The 14,030-nt window shown below is 44.4% G+C and overlaps 2 protein-coding genes across 2 annotated transcripts in view; one reads left to right on the forward strand and one right to left on the reverse strand.

The window, feature by feature from the left end:
* Positions 1 to 357: 357 nt before the first annotated feature.
* plppr3b (phospholipid phosphatase related 3b) overlaps positions 358 to 14,030 on the reverse strand; it is a 15,156-nt gene continuing 1,483 nt past the window's right edge. Inside the window, exons 2-8 of the mRNA XM_044362233.1 lie at positions 7,055 to 7,139; positions 4,159 to 4,344; positions 3,057 to 3,183; positions 2,779 to 2,974; positions 2,542 to 2,599; positions 2,286 to 2,459; positions 358 to 2,108 (exon numbers count right to left, since the gene is read on the reverse strand). Of these exons, the coding sequence (XP_044218168.1) occupies positions 723 to 2,108; positions 2,286 to 2,459; positions 2,542 to 2,599; positions 2,779 to 2,974; positions 3,057 to 3,183; positions 4,159 to 4,344; positions 7,055 to 7,138 (2,211 nt within the window). The 5' untranslated portion in view covers position 7,139 and the 3' untranslated portion in view covers positions 358 to 722. The remainder of the gene's footprint in view (positions 2,109 to 2,285; positions 2,460 to 2,541; positions 2,600 to 2,778; positions 2,975 to 3,056; positions 3,184 to 4,158; positions 4,345 to 7,054; positions 7,140 to 14,030) is intronic.
* LOC122989393 (coiled-coil domain-containing protein 127-like) lies at positions 8,685 to 11,266 on the forward strand. The gene is made up of 3 exons (XM_044362254.1): positions 8,685 to 8,749; positions 9,759 to 9,875; positions 10,762 to 11,266. Exons 2-3 carry the CDS (start codon positions 9,773 to 9,775, stop codon positions 11,130 to 11,132), a joined length of 474 nt encoding a protein of 157 aa, XP_044218189.1. The 5' UTR covers positions 8,685 to 8,749; positions 9,759 to 9,772; the 3' UTR covers positions 11,133 to 11,266.

The raw sequence follows: 14,030 nt of genomic DNA on the forward strand, positions 1-14,030 counted from the left end.
TTATGCTGCTATAGGCCTAGACTGCTGGGGGACTTCCCATGATGCACTGAGCTCCTCTCTCTCTTATTATTATTATTATTATTATTATTATTATTACTGCTGTTATTACTATACATTTCTATGTGGAACTTCCGTTGTGCTATTCTCTCTTTTCTCCTGCTTGCTCTCCTCTCTCCCTCTCTCTTTCTTTCTCTCTCTCAACCCAACCGGTCAAAACAGATGGCGCCCAACTGGAGTCTGGTTCTGCTCAAGGTTTCTTCCTGTTAAAGGGGAGTTTTTCCTTACCGCTGTCGCCAAGCGCTTCTCATGGGGGAATGTTGGATCTCTGTAAATTAAAGAGTACGGTCTAGACCTGCTCTATGTGAAAAGTGCCCTGAGATAACCTCCGTTGGGATTTGGCGCTTTATAAATAAAATTGACTTGACTTGACCAGACATATCCTTTAAGTTCCTGCAGTATATAGAGTTTGGTGATTCCAGGTGGACCTATGTGTGTTATTGAGAATGTGTGACTGAAAGCAGCAGCAGTGTGATGCTGAGATAATCTGTTGTTGTTTCTGCAGATAAAACATGTTTCCTGTTGAGCCACCGAGCATCAGACTCTCGCCGCTCCAACTTTCCATCTCATTAAGCTCAGTAAATGCATATGAACGCGGTCCTCCGGTGGTCCAGGTGCCAAGCTGTTAGTGTCAAAGTAAGGCGTTTGTTTTGAAAGGTGAGAGACTAGTCCTTGAACCGGCGTCCCTGCAGACTCTTATAATAGTTCTCCTGCTCAGTCTGGTTACGAATCTCTCGATCCAAAAGAACGAGCGCTGTCTTGCGTCTCATGGCCATTTCCCTTCGCTGTGCGTCCGCAGACAACTCCACCTGTGCGTGAGGCGGGGGCAGGGCCGGGTCGAGCTCCATGGCGGCACATGGCGAGGCGGATCGGTGCGGCCGGAAGCTGCTGCCACGGGCCGCTGAGTCTCCCCGGTGGAGGCTGTTCAGGTCGTAGGTGTCTCGCGGGTCGCCCCCATTAGACCCCGCCCACTCCCATGGGTTACCATTACCAGCCAGGGGTGGGGCTTGAGGAGGGGGCGGGGCTTGGACTACAGGGTGGTGGGGGGCGTGGGCGTCCACGGTGACGATACCCGAGCCCTCCCGAGGCTGCTCGGTGGGGCGGTAGTGCGGCGAGTCAGTGGAGGAGGAACCGGAGCAGGTGGAGGTGGTCTCAGACGACCTCTCCCCAGAGGAAGATGAGGGGAGGAGGCCCTGCTGCTTCGTCATGGCGATGACCTGCATGAGTCGGGGCTGGTTGGCGGTGCGGGATGACCCGTCCCCGCTGGTCTTCTCTCGGATGGCGAGCCACTTGGCACGGGTCAGCGCACTCTTTGGGGAGACCGGTGGTGGTCCTGCTTCAGGGATCTGAGGCGGTCTGGGAGTCGCCACCACTTTGGCTCCCCCTGGAGGTGGAGTAGGGTTACGATTAGAGGCGGTCCTCCCAGACTGCACTGCGGGCTGGTAGATGGGTGCCTGAGACCCCCCGTCGTCCGTCACCACAGAGCCCCCCTCCGAGCCGTCCTCGCTGGCCTCGCGCTCCGCCTCGTCCCGCACGCTCAGGCCACGCATCTCCATCGACTTCTGCTTCCACTCTGACACCAGCTGCTGAGACCGCAGGGGGTCCATCGGGACCTGGACCGCCTTCAGACGCCTCTGGACCGGCTGGACCGGCTGAACCGGCTGGACCAGATCCTCCGGCCCATCGTTGGCGCCCAGCACCCCGTTGACGTTCATGCTCGCTCGCGGCAGAGTGTTGCTGAAGGTCACCATGGTCTCCTTCCCCATGGGGCTACGAGGGGCCAGCAGCTCCACGTCCACACTGGCTCTCTTCAGGCTCCCCATGGAGGTCTTCTCCCTCTGCAGGGGTCCCAGGCCCTCCATCCGGTCCCTGGGGGCCGGAGCTGCCGCTATCTCGTCGTTACTCTCGGAGGCGGAGGCGGGGCCTTTGTTGTAGACAGACTCGTGTCCTCGCTCCGTCAGCGCTCGCAGAGGGTCCTCCTTCGGGGGCGGAGGAGGCGGGGCCACAGTGATGTCATCAGAGGACCTGAAGTTGGCCACAGCGTGAAACGCCTGCAGGAGGAAAAACAAAACATGTGTCTGACAACTGAATAATAAAACTTTAGTTTCTGATTGCACAGCTGTGTGGATGTTCAACATCTGTCAGTCTGAGGATGATTGTTTCTCTCAGGTGGAAGTAACAACAGACTCATCTCGACCTGACGACATCTGATGACGTCATGATCTCACCAGGTAGGCAGCAATGAACGCTCCGATGAGGAAGCCCACGTAGACGTCGATGGGATGACTGCGATGCTGCGTGATCTGAGTCAGACCCGTCAGCGCCGCTGCAATGGCGAACGCAAACACCAGGACGGGCTTCAGCAGCTTAGTGCTGTCGGAGATGGTCGAGTTAAAATACATCTGAGGAGAGACGGAGACAGTCTGATGTCAGAGAGTCCTGCAGCCCCCCACCTATCAGTAGCATGAGGACGGTCATACTTACAGAGACATACACAGCAGCAAAGGCCGACAGCGTTGCATGCTGGGAAGGGAAAGTTTTCCTGTCGGAACAGAAGAAAGAGAAAATCAGTGTAGAGACTCTGAGACTCTGAAGATGACACCGATGCTCGATGTCCAGAAAAAGTAAATCAGGACGAAATAAAAGGAATCTTCTTTCCTGAGTCTGCCAGGTGATGACCTCTCACACCTGAGCAGGTAACAGAAAGTAACAGCAGCTCACCTGGCGGCCATGATGGCGTGCTGGTCATGTCCGGAGCAGATGTCTTTTGTGATGTAGGGGTTCTTGTCACAGGAGACTCCGGCCTGAGTGTAGTTTGGTTTACAGACGGTGAGGAAGAACGGAGCGTGGTAACCTGTCGACAGCTGGATGATGTCAGTGACCAGAGCCGTCGCACACAGACCGAACACATGCACACCTGGGGAGAGAACACAGGTAACACTGAGGAGCTATATACACCTGTACAGCAGGTGTTGATGGTGTAGCAGGTGGAGTCGTACCTACGAAGCGCACCGTCCTCCTCAGGAAGGAGTTGAAGTTGCAGCCTCCAGCGTTGATGCTTCCTTCGGCTCGGCGCAGCTTCAGTCTGGACTGCAGGCAGTAGATCAAACCTTCCACCAACATGATCTGACACACAAAACAAAACAAACCCTCAGTCAGGAGCTGCAGAGCTACACCTGCAGAAACCTGAGTCCAACCCCACCCTGACATGACCTCCACCTGACCCCCCTACCTGATCTGCATGCAGATAGTTTTAGATTTATTCATCAGGTTTTCAGATTTCTGTCTCCAACTTTAACACAAATGAGCTGAATCAAATTTAATGTTTGTTTCTCACAACACTAAAGAGGTCATATTTTGCTTTTAGTGATTTTCTGTCATGTTTATCCTGTTCTGATGTTAAACGTGGTTCTAAAACTGGAGGTGAACTCTCATATTTCAGCTCCAACATGTACGGATGGATTTGAGAAGTTGACATTTGGAGTAAAGAAGGAGAAGAAGAAGTGAAATCCTGCTACTATAGTTTGTTTACGTAGCCTCCGGAGCCGGAGGAAGCTTCCTGAAGCTGACCAATCAGAACAGAGTGGGCTCATCAGGAGGCGGGCCTTAAAGAGACAGGAGCTAAAACGGCCTGTTTCAGACAGAGGCTGAACTGAGGGGCTGCATAAAGGACCAGTAGAAGATCAATAAGGAGTTTTTATTCCAGTAGAGCCTCAGAATATAAATATAGAGGCTGGAAATGTGCAGAATATTGTTCATTAAACAACAAGAATGCAACACTAACATCTCTTTCCAAACAAAGGAGGTGAACAGATGATCCACAGAGTGAACTGAGTACAGTTTCCATGGAAATATGAAGAAATAACCCACACAAAGTGTCAACAGTGAAAAGGTCTGTAGAAATGACTTTCACATCTCAAAACATGATGAATAAAATAAAACTCACATTAAAGCTGCAGCTGTTTATATCAGAGGAGACTGTTAGACTGTTTATATCTCACTGAACTGTTTTACCAACATAATCTGAGGCGACTGTTTGTTTGAATGAAGCTTCATTTATATTTCTGTGTATCTGTTCATGTGTATCCGTGTGTTTGTTACTGAGGCGGCAGGTCCTGCGAAGGCGAGGCTCAGCAGCATCAGCAGCGGGATGAGTTCATCTCCTCCGTCCACGTACGGCATGCTGAGGTCGCGGTCGTGGCAGCGGAAGCCGACCTGCGCCGGCTGCAGCACGTCGGTCAGCTCCAGGAAGTACAGAGACACCATAGAAGAAGCCACGATGGGCAGCTGCAACACAACAACAGAGACACTGTGAGAGTGTGATCAAGGTGCAAAAAAAGGTGCAAAACATGCAAATATTCTCTGAAATGTGAGTATTTTCTGGTTAATTTAGTCCTCCATGACAGTAAACTGATAAAATCAATAAAATCAATCAATAAAACCAGCAGATCATTTACACCTGACGCCACGTAAAACTGACAAACACATAAAAACTCTTCATACATGAAAAATACAACAAGTCTGTTTGATCATGTGACTCCAGAACGACACGTAGCAGCGTCTCTATCAGCAAGACGACATCATCACACATCACTGTTAATCAATAATGATGTTTGATGATGTGACGGCGTTGTGCTTCAGGTCTGGTTACAATGATCACTTTGTGGTGGGTTAAAGTTACTACTTCCTTAAAGCTATAATATGTAACTATTCCATATTAAAATAAACTGTTTTATTCTGTGTTTTTACTGGTTTTAACCTCATGAACGATGAACACTGGAGTAATCCTAACTGGGAGAAACTGGTTGTTTAACAATGAAGACAACAACTCCCATGATCCCGCGCTGCTTCACGACATCATCAAACTCCGTCTTTTGTTATTGTTTGATTGAGACCCCCAGCAGCAGAAATGACATGTAGTGTATTTTAAGTTAGGCCACCTTCGTTGTCATGGCAACAATAATAACCACAGGGTTGAGGTTAGGGGACGATCGTAGTTACACTGTTGGGTTAATCGTCAACACCTGTGATCTCTTGATAAATAGACAACAGGTCTTCAATTAATGCTTATTAATTTAACTCTTCCTGCTTTATTTTGGAGCAAAAACTAAAATTTAATACCCAAATTAAAATGTCTACAGCTCCTCAACAGTGATGAAATGTCTAAACATTTAGTCCACCTAAAATAAAACTGTCTGAATAACTGCTGTGTGTGTGTGTGACAGTGTTTCTGTCATGAAAAGAAAGGGAACTAATGAGGTTAAAACAAGTTAGATTCACTTTATAAAAGCTGCAACTCATCAGGAAACCAACACAATTATTATCTTATAACTTATATCATGACTTATTATATTATTATATTTCTGTATTGTCACAAATGTAAGAAGATATTTCAGTCTGGAAGAGATTGTTGGTCTGATATTGGAGGACGAGACAGTTACATGTTCACATCATCAGATCCTTCTCAATGTAAAGCTGCTCCTACAGAGAGTGATGCATTCTGGGTTGTTTGTAGCATTTATGTTGCTAGGCTAGTGAGTTTCGTCCAGTCTGTTAGAGTCAGTCAGGACTTCAAGTGTTTGTTTAACCTGCAGGAGCTTCTGAAGGTTGAAGATGTGACACAGTGAAGCCTGAACTCAGCATCATGTGACTCATTAACTACTGAATGAACTTGTCTCTGAGTCACATGATCACCGGTCTACGGTCACATGATCAACCTGATCAGGAGGTGAAAACATCTGTTTGTTTACTTGTATCAAATCATCATCACAGAGACTCTCTGCTCCTGTTTTCACTGTAACCACGGCAACAGAGCTGGACCGCCGCTGATACTGAAGAAAGACATCTGAGGGTTGTTCAACATAACACATCCTGTCTTCATGTGAGCGGAGATAAGCAGAGTCTGTGTGCGTCCCCGTGAAACATAGAGAGGAAGAATTGCTGATTGTGTGAATCTGTTAATTAAAAAACTTAGTAGCAGCAGATTTAAACATTAAACTGTCCCATCATGAAGCTTCAGTACAAATCACTTTAGTTTTTGGCCAAATCAAAGTGAAATTAATATTATATATTTAATATTATCTGTGATAAATACCAATAATCAGTTTTATTCTATTTTTTGTTCAAAGTATGTCTTCATTAGTTTCTTGTTTTTTATTAGTTTTTTTCTTTTAAATTTGAAATAGTTTGATATATTGTAACAAAATCCCACAGTAACCCAAACCTCACCATTACAAATACACAACATGACATCAAATCAATGGTAAGTCTGATAAAAGACTAATCAATATTCTAATCAGTGTTCTAATAGCTGCAGTAGCAGCAGTGTTAAACAGACTTCACAGCAGATCAGGTGGTGAAAGGACGACGCTTTTTACCGCCAATTTAAGCCGAAACTCAGAACATAACCTGCTCCGGACCAGGTTACGTCTGCAGCATCAGTTACCATGGTGATGTAGCAGGTTAACAGAGAGTTACCATGGTGATGTAGCAGGTTAACAGAGAGTTACCATGGTGATGTAGCAGGTTAACAGAGAGTTACCATGGTGATGTAGCAGGTTAACAGAGAGTTACCATGGTGATGTAGCAGGTCAACAGAGAGTTACCATGGTGATGTAGCAGGTTAACAGAGAGTTACCATGGTGATGTAGCAGGTCAACAGAGAGTTACCATGGTGATGTAGCAGGTCAACAGAGAGTTACCATGGTGATGTAGCAGGTCAACAGAGAGTTACCATGGTGATGTAGCAGGTCAACAGAGAGTTACCATGGTGATGTAGCAGGTTAACAGAGAGTTACCATGGTGATGTAGCAGGTTAACAGAGAGACACCTTCATGACATTGAAAACCCTGCAGGCTCAACACACCTCACTAACCCGCTGATCTCGCTTTGTAGTAACTTACAGCCCTCTGATGTCATCAACAGATCAGCTGACTGTGTGTGTGTGTGTGTGTGTGTGTGTGTGTGTGTGTGTGTGTGTGTGTGTGTGTTTTCTTACTTCGACAAAGTAGAAACATGGCAGCAGAGTCAGACTATCCTTCGGAGGTTTCTTCTTCATCTTCTCTGACGAGTTCATCATCATCCTACAACATACACACGCACACACACACGCACACACACACACACACACACACACACACACACACACACAGCAGTTAAACCAGTTCAGCCTCTTTTTGGTTTGCGTGTTTTTCCAGGTTTGATTCAGAATGAAATCAATAAAACAGCTGATAAATATGATAAATATGTTAAATATATAACTAGAAAATTAATAGAACCTGTTCTAGAACCACGCCTCCAAGTAAAGGAACCAATCGTATCTCACTGAGTCTGACTGAACCGGTTTGATCAGTTTCCTTTAAAAGGAGTGAAGGTTCTGATCAGCGTCATTATGCAGACTGTCAGCACAGCAACAACACCAGAACCAGAGAACCAGAACCAGAGAACCAGAAACAGAGAACCAGAACCAGAGAACTAGAGAACCAGAACCAGAGAACCAGAAACAGAGGACCAGAACCAGAGAACTAGAGAACCAGAACCAGAGAACCAGAAACAGAGGACCAGTACCAGAGGACCAGAATCAGAGGACCAGTACCAGAGGACCAGAATCAGAGGACCAGAACTAGAGGACCAGAACCAGAGAACCAGAAACAGAGGACCAGAACCAGAGAACTAGAGAACCAGAACCAGAGAACCAGAAACAGAGGACCAGAACCAGGTAAAGTGTTCGACCTGTTCAGAGTTTATTCAACTTTAATCTCAAACTACTGAACTGTGATGATGACATGATGAAGAACCTGATTCTGCTGACGTTCCGTCTTCTTTAAAAAGGTTTTTGATTAATTTGTAACCAGTAAAACTTTCCCAGTTCAGACTTTTCTTCACGTTTTCTTCAGCTGTATTTTGGAGGTTCAGTTCTGCTTTTTGTTTGATAAAACTGAGACTGACAGATTATTGATTAATTATTGATGTTTTTATTTCTGTAAACTTGATTATTGGCTGATTATCGGCTGAGCCGTGTTAAACACACACCTGCGACCGTATTACAGCAGTATAACTGCATCGATTAGTCACATATACAGACTGTTTTAAAAGATTGTGTTGTGAGTTTTGATCTACTGGCTGCAGTCGGCCTGATGAGAGACGGACGGGACAGAAGAGGATGATAAGAAAGAAAAGAGACACTGAAGTTAACGAGAGAATTGAAGAGCTGGAAAAGAAACGAAAGAGAAACAAGAAAAAACGAAACTGTTGAACAGATGACGTGTCATCATCCTGTCAGTCTGGTTCATCAGATCCTGTTTCACTGCTCTCACTTCGTTCCTCTCAGCGCTGCTTCGTCACCCAGCTGCCCTCCTCTGCCTCTCTGTTATGTATCTAATATTGAAGTACTGCAGTGTTAATCTCACAGGTTCCTGTCGTGTTCCCAGAGTTTTCCCCAACCAATCAGCTCCTGATCTGTTCTTCTGCCTAATCACCTGAGCTTCTCCGCCCATCTCTCCACCTGCACCTCATCCAGTTTATTAAGAGATGTTCTTCAGTTCTTACTGGCTGCTTTGTCCTGCGTTTGGTTCCGTCTCCAGATACACTATGTGGTCCGTTCACTGTTTTCAGACCTGACTGGAGCTAAACCAGACTCACAGTTTTATTCCACTGTGGAAAACAGGAAAGGTGAACTCTGTGGTTTCAGCAGGTAGATACATGCAGGGTTTAACCGGTTCATCAATGATCCACCGATCAGCTGATCCTGGTGTCTGTTGAAAGATCCCGAGTTTATCACTGGAGGAATAAAAACACACCTGAACCAGCAAAGAAGAGCGAAAACAGAACTAAACACAACAATCACACAATTAATGTTCACATCCAGATAAATGTTGATGATCACACCAATGTTTAAGCATGCTTTCCACTGCATCTGTGTGTTGCTTAGCAACCATTCTGCTAAATGTCACTGAAGAACTACTTTGATTGATGGAAGAATGTTTGTTATGAATAAAAAATGGTGTTTTTTGTTGCTGTGACTTTACTTTTAGAAACCGTGCTGGATGTTTGTAGTAACTGTTTAATAAAAGCAATGAGATCAACTAACAGCTAACTGCTAACAGCTAACTGCTAACAGCTAACTGCTAACAGCTAATGGCTAACAGCTAATGGCTAACAGCTAACTGCTAACAATTAATGGCTAACAGCTAACAGCTAACAGCTAACAGCTAACACCACCACGTTTACTGCTTCACTTTGTTTCAAACATTTACTGAAGTTTGTCTTTATCATCGTTTCAAACATCACCGAACAAAAATAAACTCTCTGCTGTTTTTATTCAAACTGTCTGAACAGAACCTCAAATCTGAAAACTAATCAATAATATCAATAATTTACATTATTTATCAAACAGTTTTCCATCTTGTCTAAATGTTGAACAAACATGATGTGAAAGTTTAAATCAATACAGTTAAATAAAGTCACATTTAACAGTAAATTAAAGACATCAGTTCTTAAAGTTCTAATGTCTTTAATTGATTTATTGATCAGAAACTGTTTTTTATTGATAAACTGATTCTCGATCTGTTTACTATTCATCAGAGACAATCTAATCAGACTCATTGATCTTTGATCAGATCATATCCCAGATTCAGACAGAATTCTTCAAAACAAAAGCCCATCTGGATAAAATGTTCTGTTTCTGACTTTTGTTCTGTTAGAACCTGTTAGAACCATGACCTCAGAACCAGAGAACGGAGGTTCTGCTTCAGGAGGAGGGAACTGGACTTCAGACATTGTTCCAGCAGTGGTCAGCATTGTCAGTCTGCTGAGCAAAGGTACCCACTAAAACCTGTTAGAACCTGTTAGAACCCGCTAGAACCTGTTTGAACCTGCTATGACCCGTTATAACCTGTTAGAACCTGCTATATCCCGTTAGAACCTGTTAAAACCTGTTAGAACCCGCTAAAACCTGTTAGAACCTGTTAGAACCCGCTGGTACCTGTTTGAACCTGCTATAACCTGTAAGAACCCATTAGAACCTGTTAGAACCTGCTATAACCCGTTAGAACTCACTAGAAACTGTTAGAACCTGCTATAACCTGTTAGAACTCACTAGAAACTGTTAGAACCTGCTATAACCTGTTAGAACTCACTAGAAACTGTTGGAACCTGTTAGAACCTGCTATAACCCGTTAGAACTCACTAGAAACTGTTAGAACCTGTTAGAACCTGCTATAACCTGTTAGAACTTGTTAGAACCTATTAGAACCTGCTATAACCTGTAAGAACTCACTAGAACCCATTAGAATCTGTTAGAACCTGCTATAACCCGTTAGAACTCACTAGAAACTGTTAGAACCTGTTAGAACCTGCTATAACCCGTTAGAACTCACTAGAAACTGTTAGAACCTGTTAAAACCTGCTATGACCTGTTAGAACCCATAAGAACCTGCTATAACCCATTAGAACCTGTTAGAACGTGTTAGAACCTGCTATAACCTGTTAGAACTTGTTAGAACCTGTTTGAACCAGTTAGAACCTGCTATAACCTGTTAAAACCTGTTAGAACCCGCTAGAACCTGTTAGAACCTGTTAAAACCTGTTAGAACCAGTTCCTTCTGGAGGCAAAAACGCCGCTGGCAGCTAGAGGAACAGATCCAGCAGAAGGCCGAGATCTTGGAGGGTCAGGTTCTCATGGGTTCTTCTGGTTCTGTTTCACAGTGGGGAGAATGTTGCAGTCAAAGAACAAGCAGATCCAGGATACTCAGGACTACATCGATCAGGTGAAGCTGCAGGAGCTGGAGAACCTGCTGGTGGAACGGCAGCATGTGTTCTGCAGTCACTTCTCGAGTCAAGAGCGCCGCTTGCAGCTGGAGAAACAGATCGAGCAGAAGGCCGAGAACCTGAAGGATCTGGTTCCTGACATACAATCCAGACTCTCGAGGATCTTCTCTCATGATCAAAGCTGTGGTTCCTGTCTGAACTACATCTGGACCCGAGACAAGACCCAGAACGGGGGGCTGATGTGGGAGGAGCTGGAGGAATGGAAGAGGAGGGCCAGAAACCTCCATGGGGGACTCCAAGAACCTTAACACTAGAACCGCCAGGGGTCACTGTATACTTGGCTGCCGCATCTCTAACAATAAGATCTGTCTGCTGTCATTGTGTTAATGTTTCATCTTCAGAAAGGAAAGTCTGAAGTCATAAAATGAGTTTGTTTAATCATAAGCTGTGTTTTGGTCTCTTGTTTTATAATCTCAGTATCTTTAAGAACATTAATTGCATTAATCATGAAACTATTTTAGCTTCAAATAACAGCCTCAAAATCATTTTGATGGTACACTGACTTGTAATTGATTCCCATTTGGCGTCCTGAACGCCTGCTGTTACACTGTAACTGTAAGTACAGCAGGTACGATCCGCCGCCAGAAGTAAATAGTTACCTGGATGTAACTCCAGCTCTATGAGTACGTGTACGTTTAGCTAATAAGCGGCTGCTGACTCGCCTGATGAGCACTTCACTTCACTAGGACACGTACCAGCAGCGGAGTGTGAAGATGATCAGTGTCAGTGTAACGCTAACTGTTAGCGGCTACAGCTTCTCTTAGTGGCTACAGCTGCTGTTAGCGGCTACAGCTTCTGTTAGCGGCTACAGCTTCTCTTAGTGGCTACAGCTGCTGTTAGCGGCTACAGCTACAGCTGCTGTTAGCGGCTACAGCTTCTGTTAGTGGCTACAGCTGCTGTTAGCGGCTACAGCTACAGCTGCTGTTAGCGGCTACAGCTTCTGTTAGTGGCTACAGCTGCTGTTAGCGGCTACAGCTGCTGTTAGCGGCTACAGCTACAGCTTGTCTTAGCGGCTACAGCGAGAGATTCCACAACAAGAAGTGTTGAAGTTTGTTCCCTCACATTACAGTAGAGTTAAATGTGTCCTGTAATTCGCACTGGTGGCAGCAGAGGTCGCTGTTGCTGCTGCTCAGCAGAAGTCACATAGTCCTACTTTAAATTACTGAAGCAGCTTAAATTCCCCAAATGGACAAAAATGATCCATAATAATAACAATAAACAACCAGCGCACTTATGGGTGATTTAACGTCGCAACAAACTGAAACTTGAGGAAACCATTAAAGCTTTTTGTAAAATTTATAACAGCATAACGCAAATAAATATTTCTTTTTGGTTCCATTCATGAAAACAGAGAACTACGAATAAGTTTTACACACAGTGAACGTTTGTGAGTCAGCTGATCATCTTCATTTGGACACGTTTGAATCTACGTTTCCCTCAAACACTCATACAGGTCATTCTCTGCTCCTTTTATTTCATAGAGGGGTAAATTTGATCAAAGACTGGGGGACATGAATATTTTATTAAAACATAGTAATGTACAAATGAAAAACTGCAACAGTTCTAGTAAAATAAATATAAAATAAATCAGATGCAAGAACGTCTGAAGTGTGAATGTTCTGCAGCAGCTGCACTGGGAGACTCTGGAACAGTTCTGGTCTCAGTCTGGAACCAGAATCATAGAACACATGAATGAAGACCTTCATCAGACCGGCTGTGTCACTGCTTCCCGGTAAAGATCTGCTATTCTGGCCTTTTTTGACTCATTTTTATAAACACTGAGTCTATTTTAAACATATCTGTGACATTTTATTTATTGAAAGTTGTTTAGATTTCTCTAAATCCATCTTTCCTCACATTAATTACAGCAGGCTGTTTCTAAAACCTGCATTATTAATGAGCACCTGCTCTGATTGGCTGGAGGGGTCCACACCTCCAGCCAATCAGAATACAATGTGATAAATAATTATTCCCTCCAGGAAACTCTGCTTCTGTGATCACAATAATTAACGCAATTTGAAGAAATCTCCACAATATTTGTAATATTTGCTTCAGTTTGACTAAATTACAGCAACTTTTCTGCATAAACGTCAGCAGCTGCTTGTGGTTTGGACCAATCGTGGCGTTTGGTGTGGCGGCAACTGACGTCATTCAGGTGGAAGATGAACAAATCTCACCTGCCAACAAACACGATGCCATAGACGAGCAAAACAATTCCCAAATGTTCCCAGATGTTCCCAAATGTTCCCAAATGAGGTTTGATTCATGGGTCAGGAGACATAATTTGCCTCAAACATAAACATCAAACTAGATTTATTTTAATGACATTATTGATGATTTTATTTGCTGCTGATGTTGAGCTGAAAGTTTGTTTAATAAAGGTTATAAATGGAACTCAAGTACAGTATTTTCTGTTTTATAGAACCTTGAGTCCTCATGGTTCTCATGTTCAGCTTGAATATAGTTGGTTCTGTGATCCGCAGGACGTGTCTGAATATTCAGGATATGAGGAGTATGTGAAGGTTAAAACTTCACTTAACTACCTTAACTTAAGCAAACAGTCAGCTGTAAACACAAACAACCACCGATAACGGAGGAAGATCGTCTCCAAAAATGAATTTCAGTCGTTCCTGATGTAAACGTCCGTCCTCTGGAAGGCTGCAAAGACTTTTTATCTGCTGAACAAGCAGCAACTGCCAGCGTGCTGCTTCGCTCGTCATGCGGCTGTGATGCAAACTACAACTACAGACGTTACGTAAACACTTGGCGTGTCGCTGGGCGGCGGCGGCGGCGGCGGCGGCGGCGGTGGCGGGCTCATGATGAAGCTTCCTGCTGATCTGATTTGACTTTCCGGTGTGACCGAGTCAACGCCTCAACGCCGCTCGCTTATTTTTAAAGCCGTTATTGGTAAACTTCCTGTTTCTATCAGACCTGATCATCATCATCTTCATCATCATCATCATCATCACGGATCATCTTCAGAGTCTCTAAAGTCGACTCAGCAGTTTCCTTTGAAAAATGTACAAAATAAACTTCATGTGGAAACTTTTCCAGGTTATAATAATAAACCTGTGTGATGTTCTGACTGATGGAACTAAATATATTTATTCAAGTTCAGTTTTCAGGTACTAAATATTGTTCTTTCT

The sequence above is a fragment of the Thunnus albacares genome, chromosome 9 (assembly GCF_914725855.1).
Source record: "Thunnus albacares chromosome 9, fThuAlb1.1, whole genome shotgun sequence".
NCBI lineage: Eukaryota > Metazoa > Chordata > Actinopteri > Scombriformes > Scombridae > Thunnus > Thunnus albacares.

Bases quoted from the DNA above. Each gene is read 5' to 3' on its own strand.
- LOC122989393 (XM_044362254.1), top strand. From the start codon at position 9,773: ATGACCTCAGAACCAGAGAACGGAGGTTCTGCTTCAGGAGGAGGGAAC. The intron at 9,876-10,761 runs GTACCCACTAAA...TCTGTTTCACAG, and splicing joins TGTCAGTCTGCTGAGCAAAG to TGGGGAGAATGTTGCAGTCA.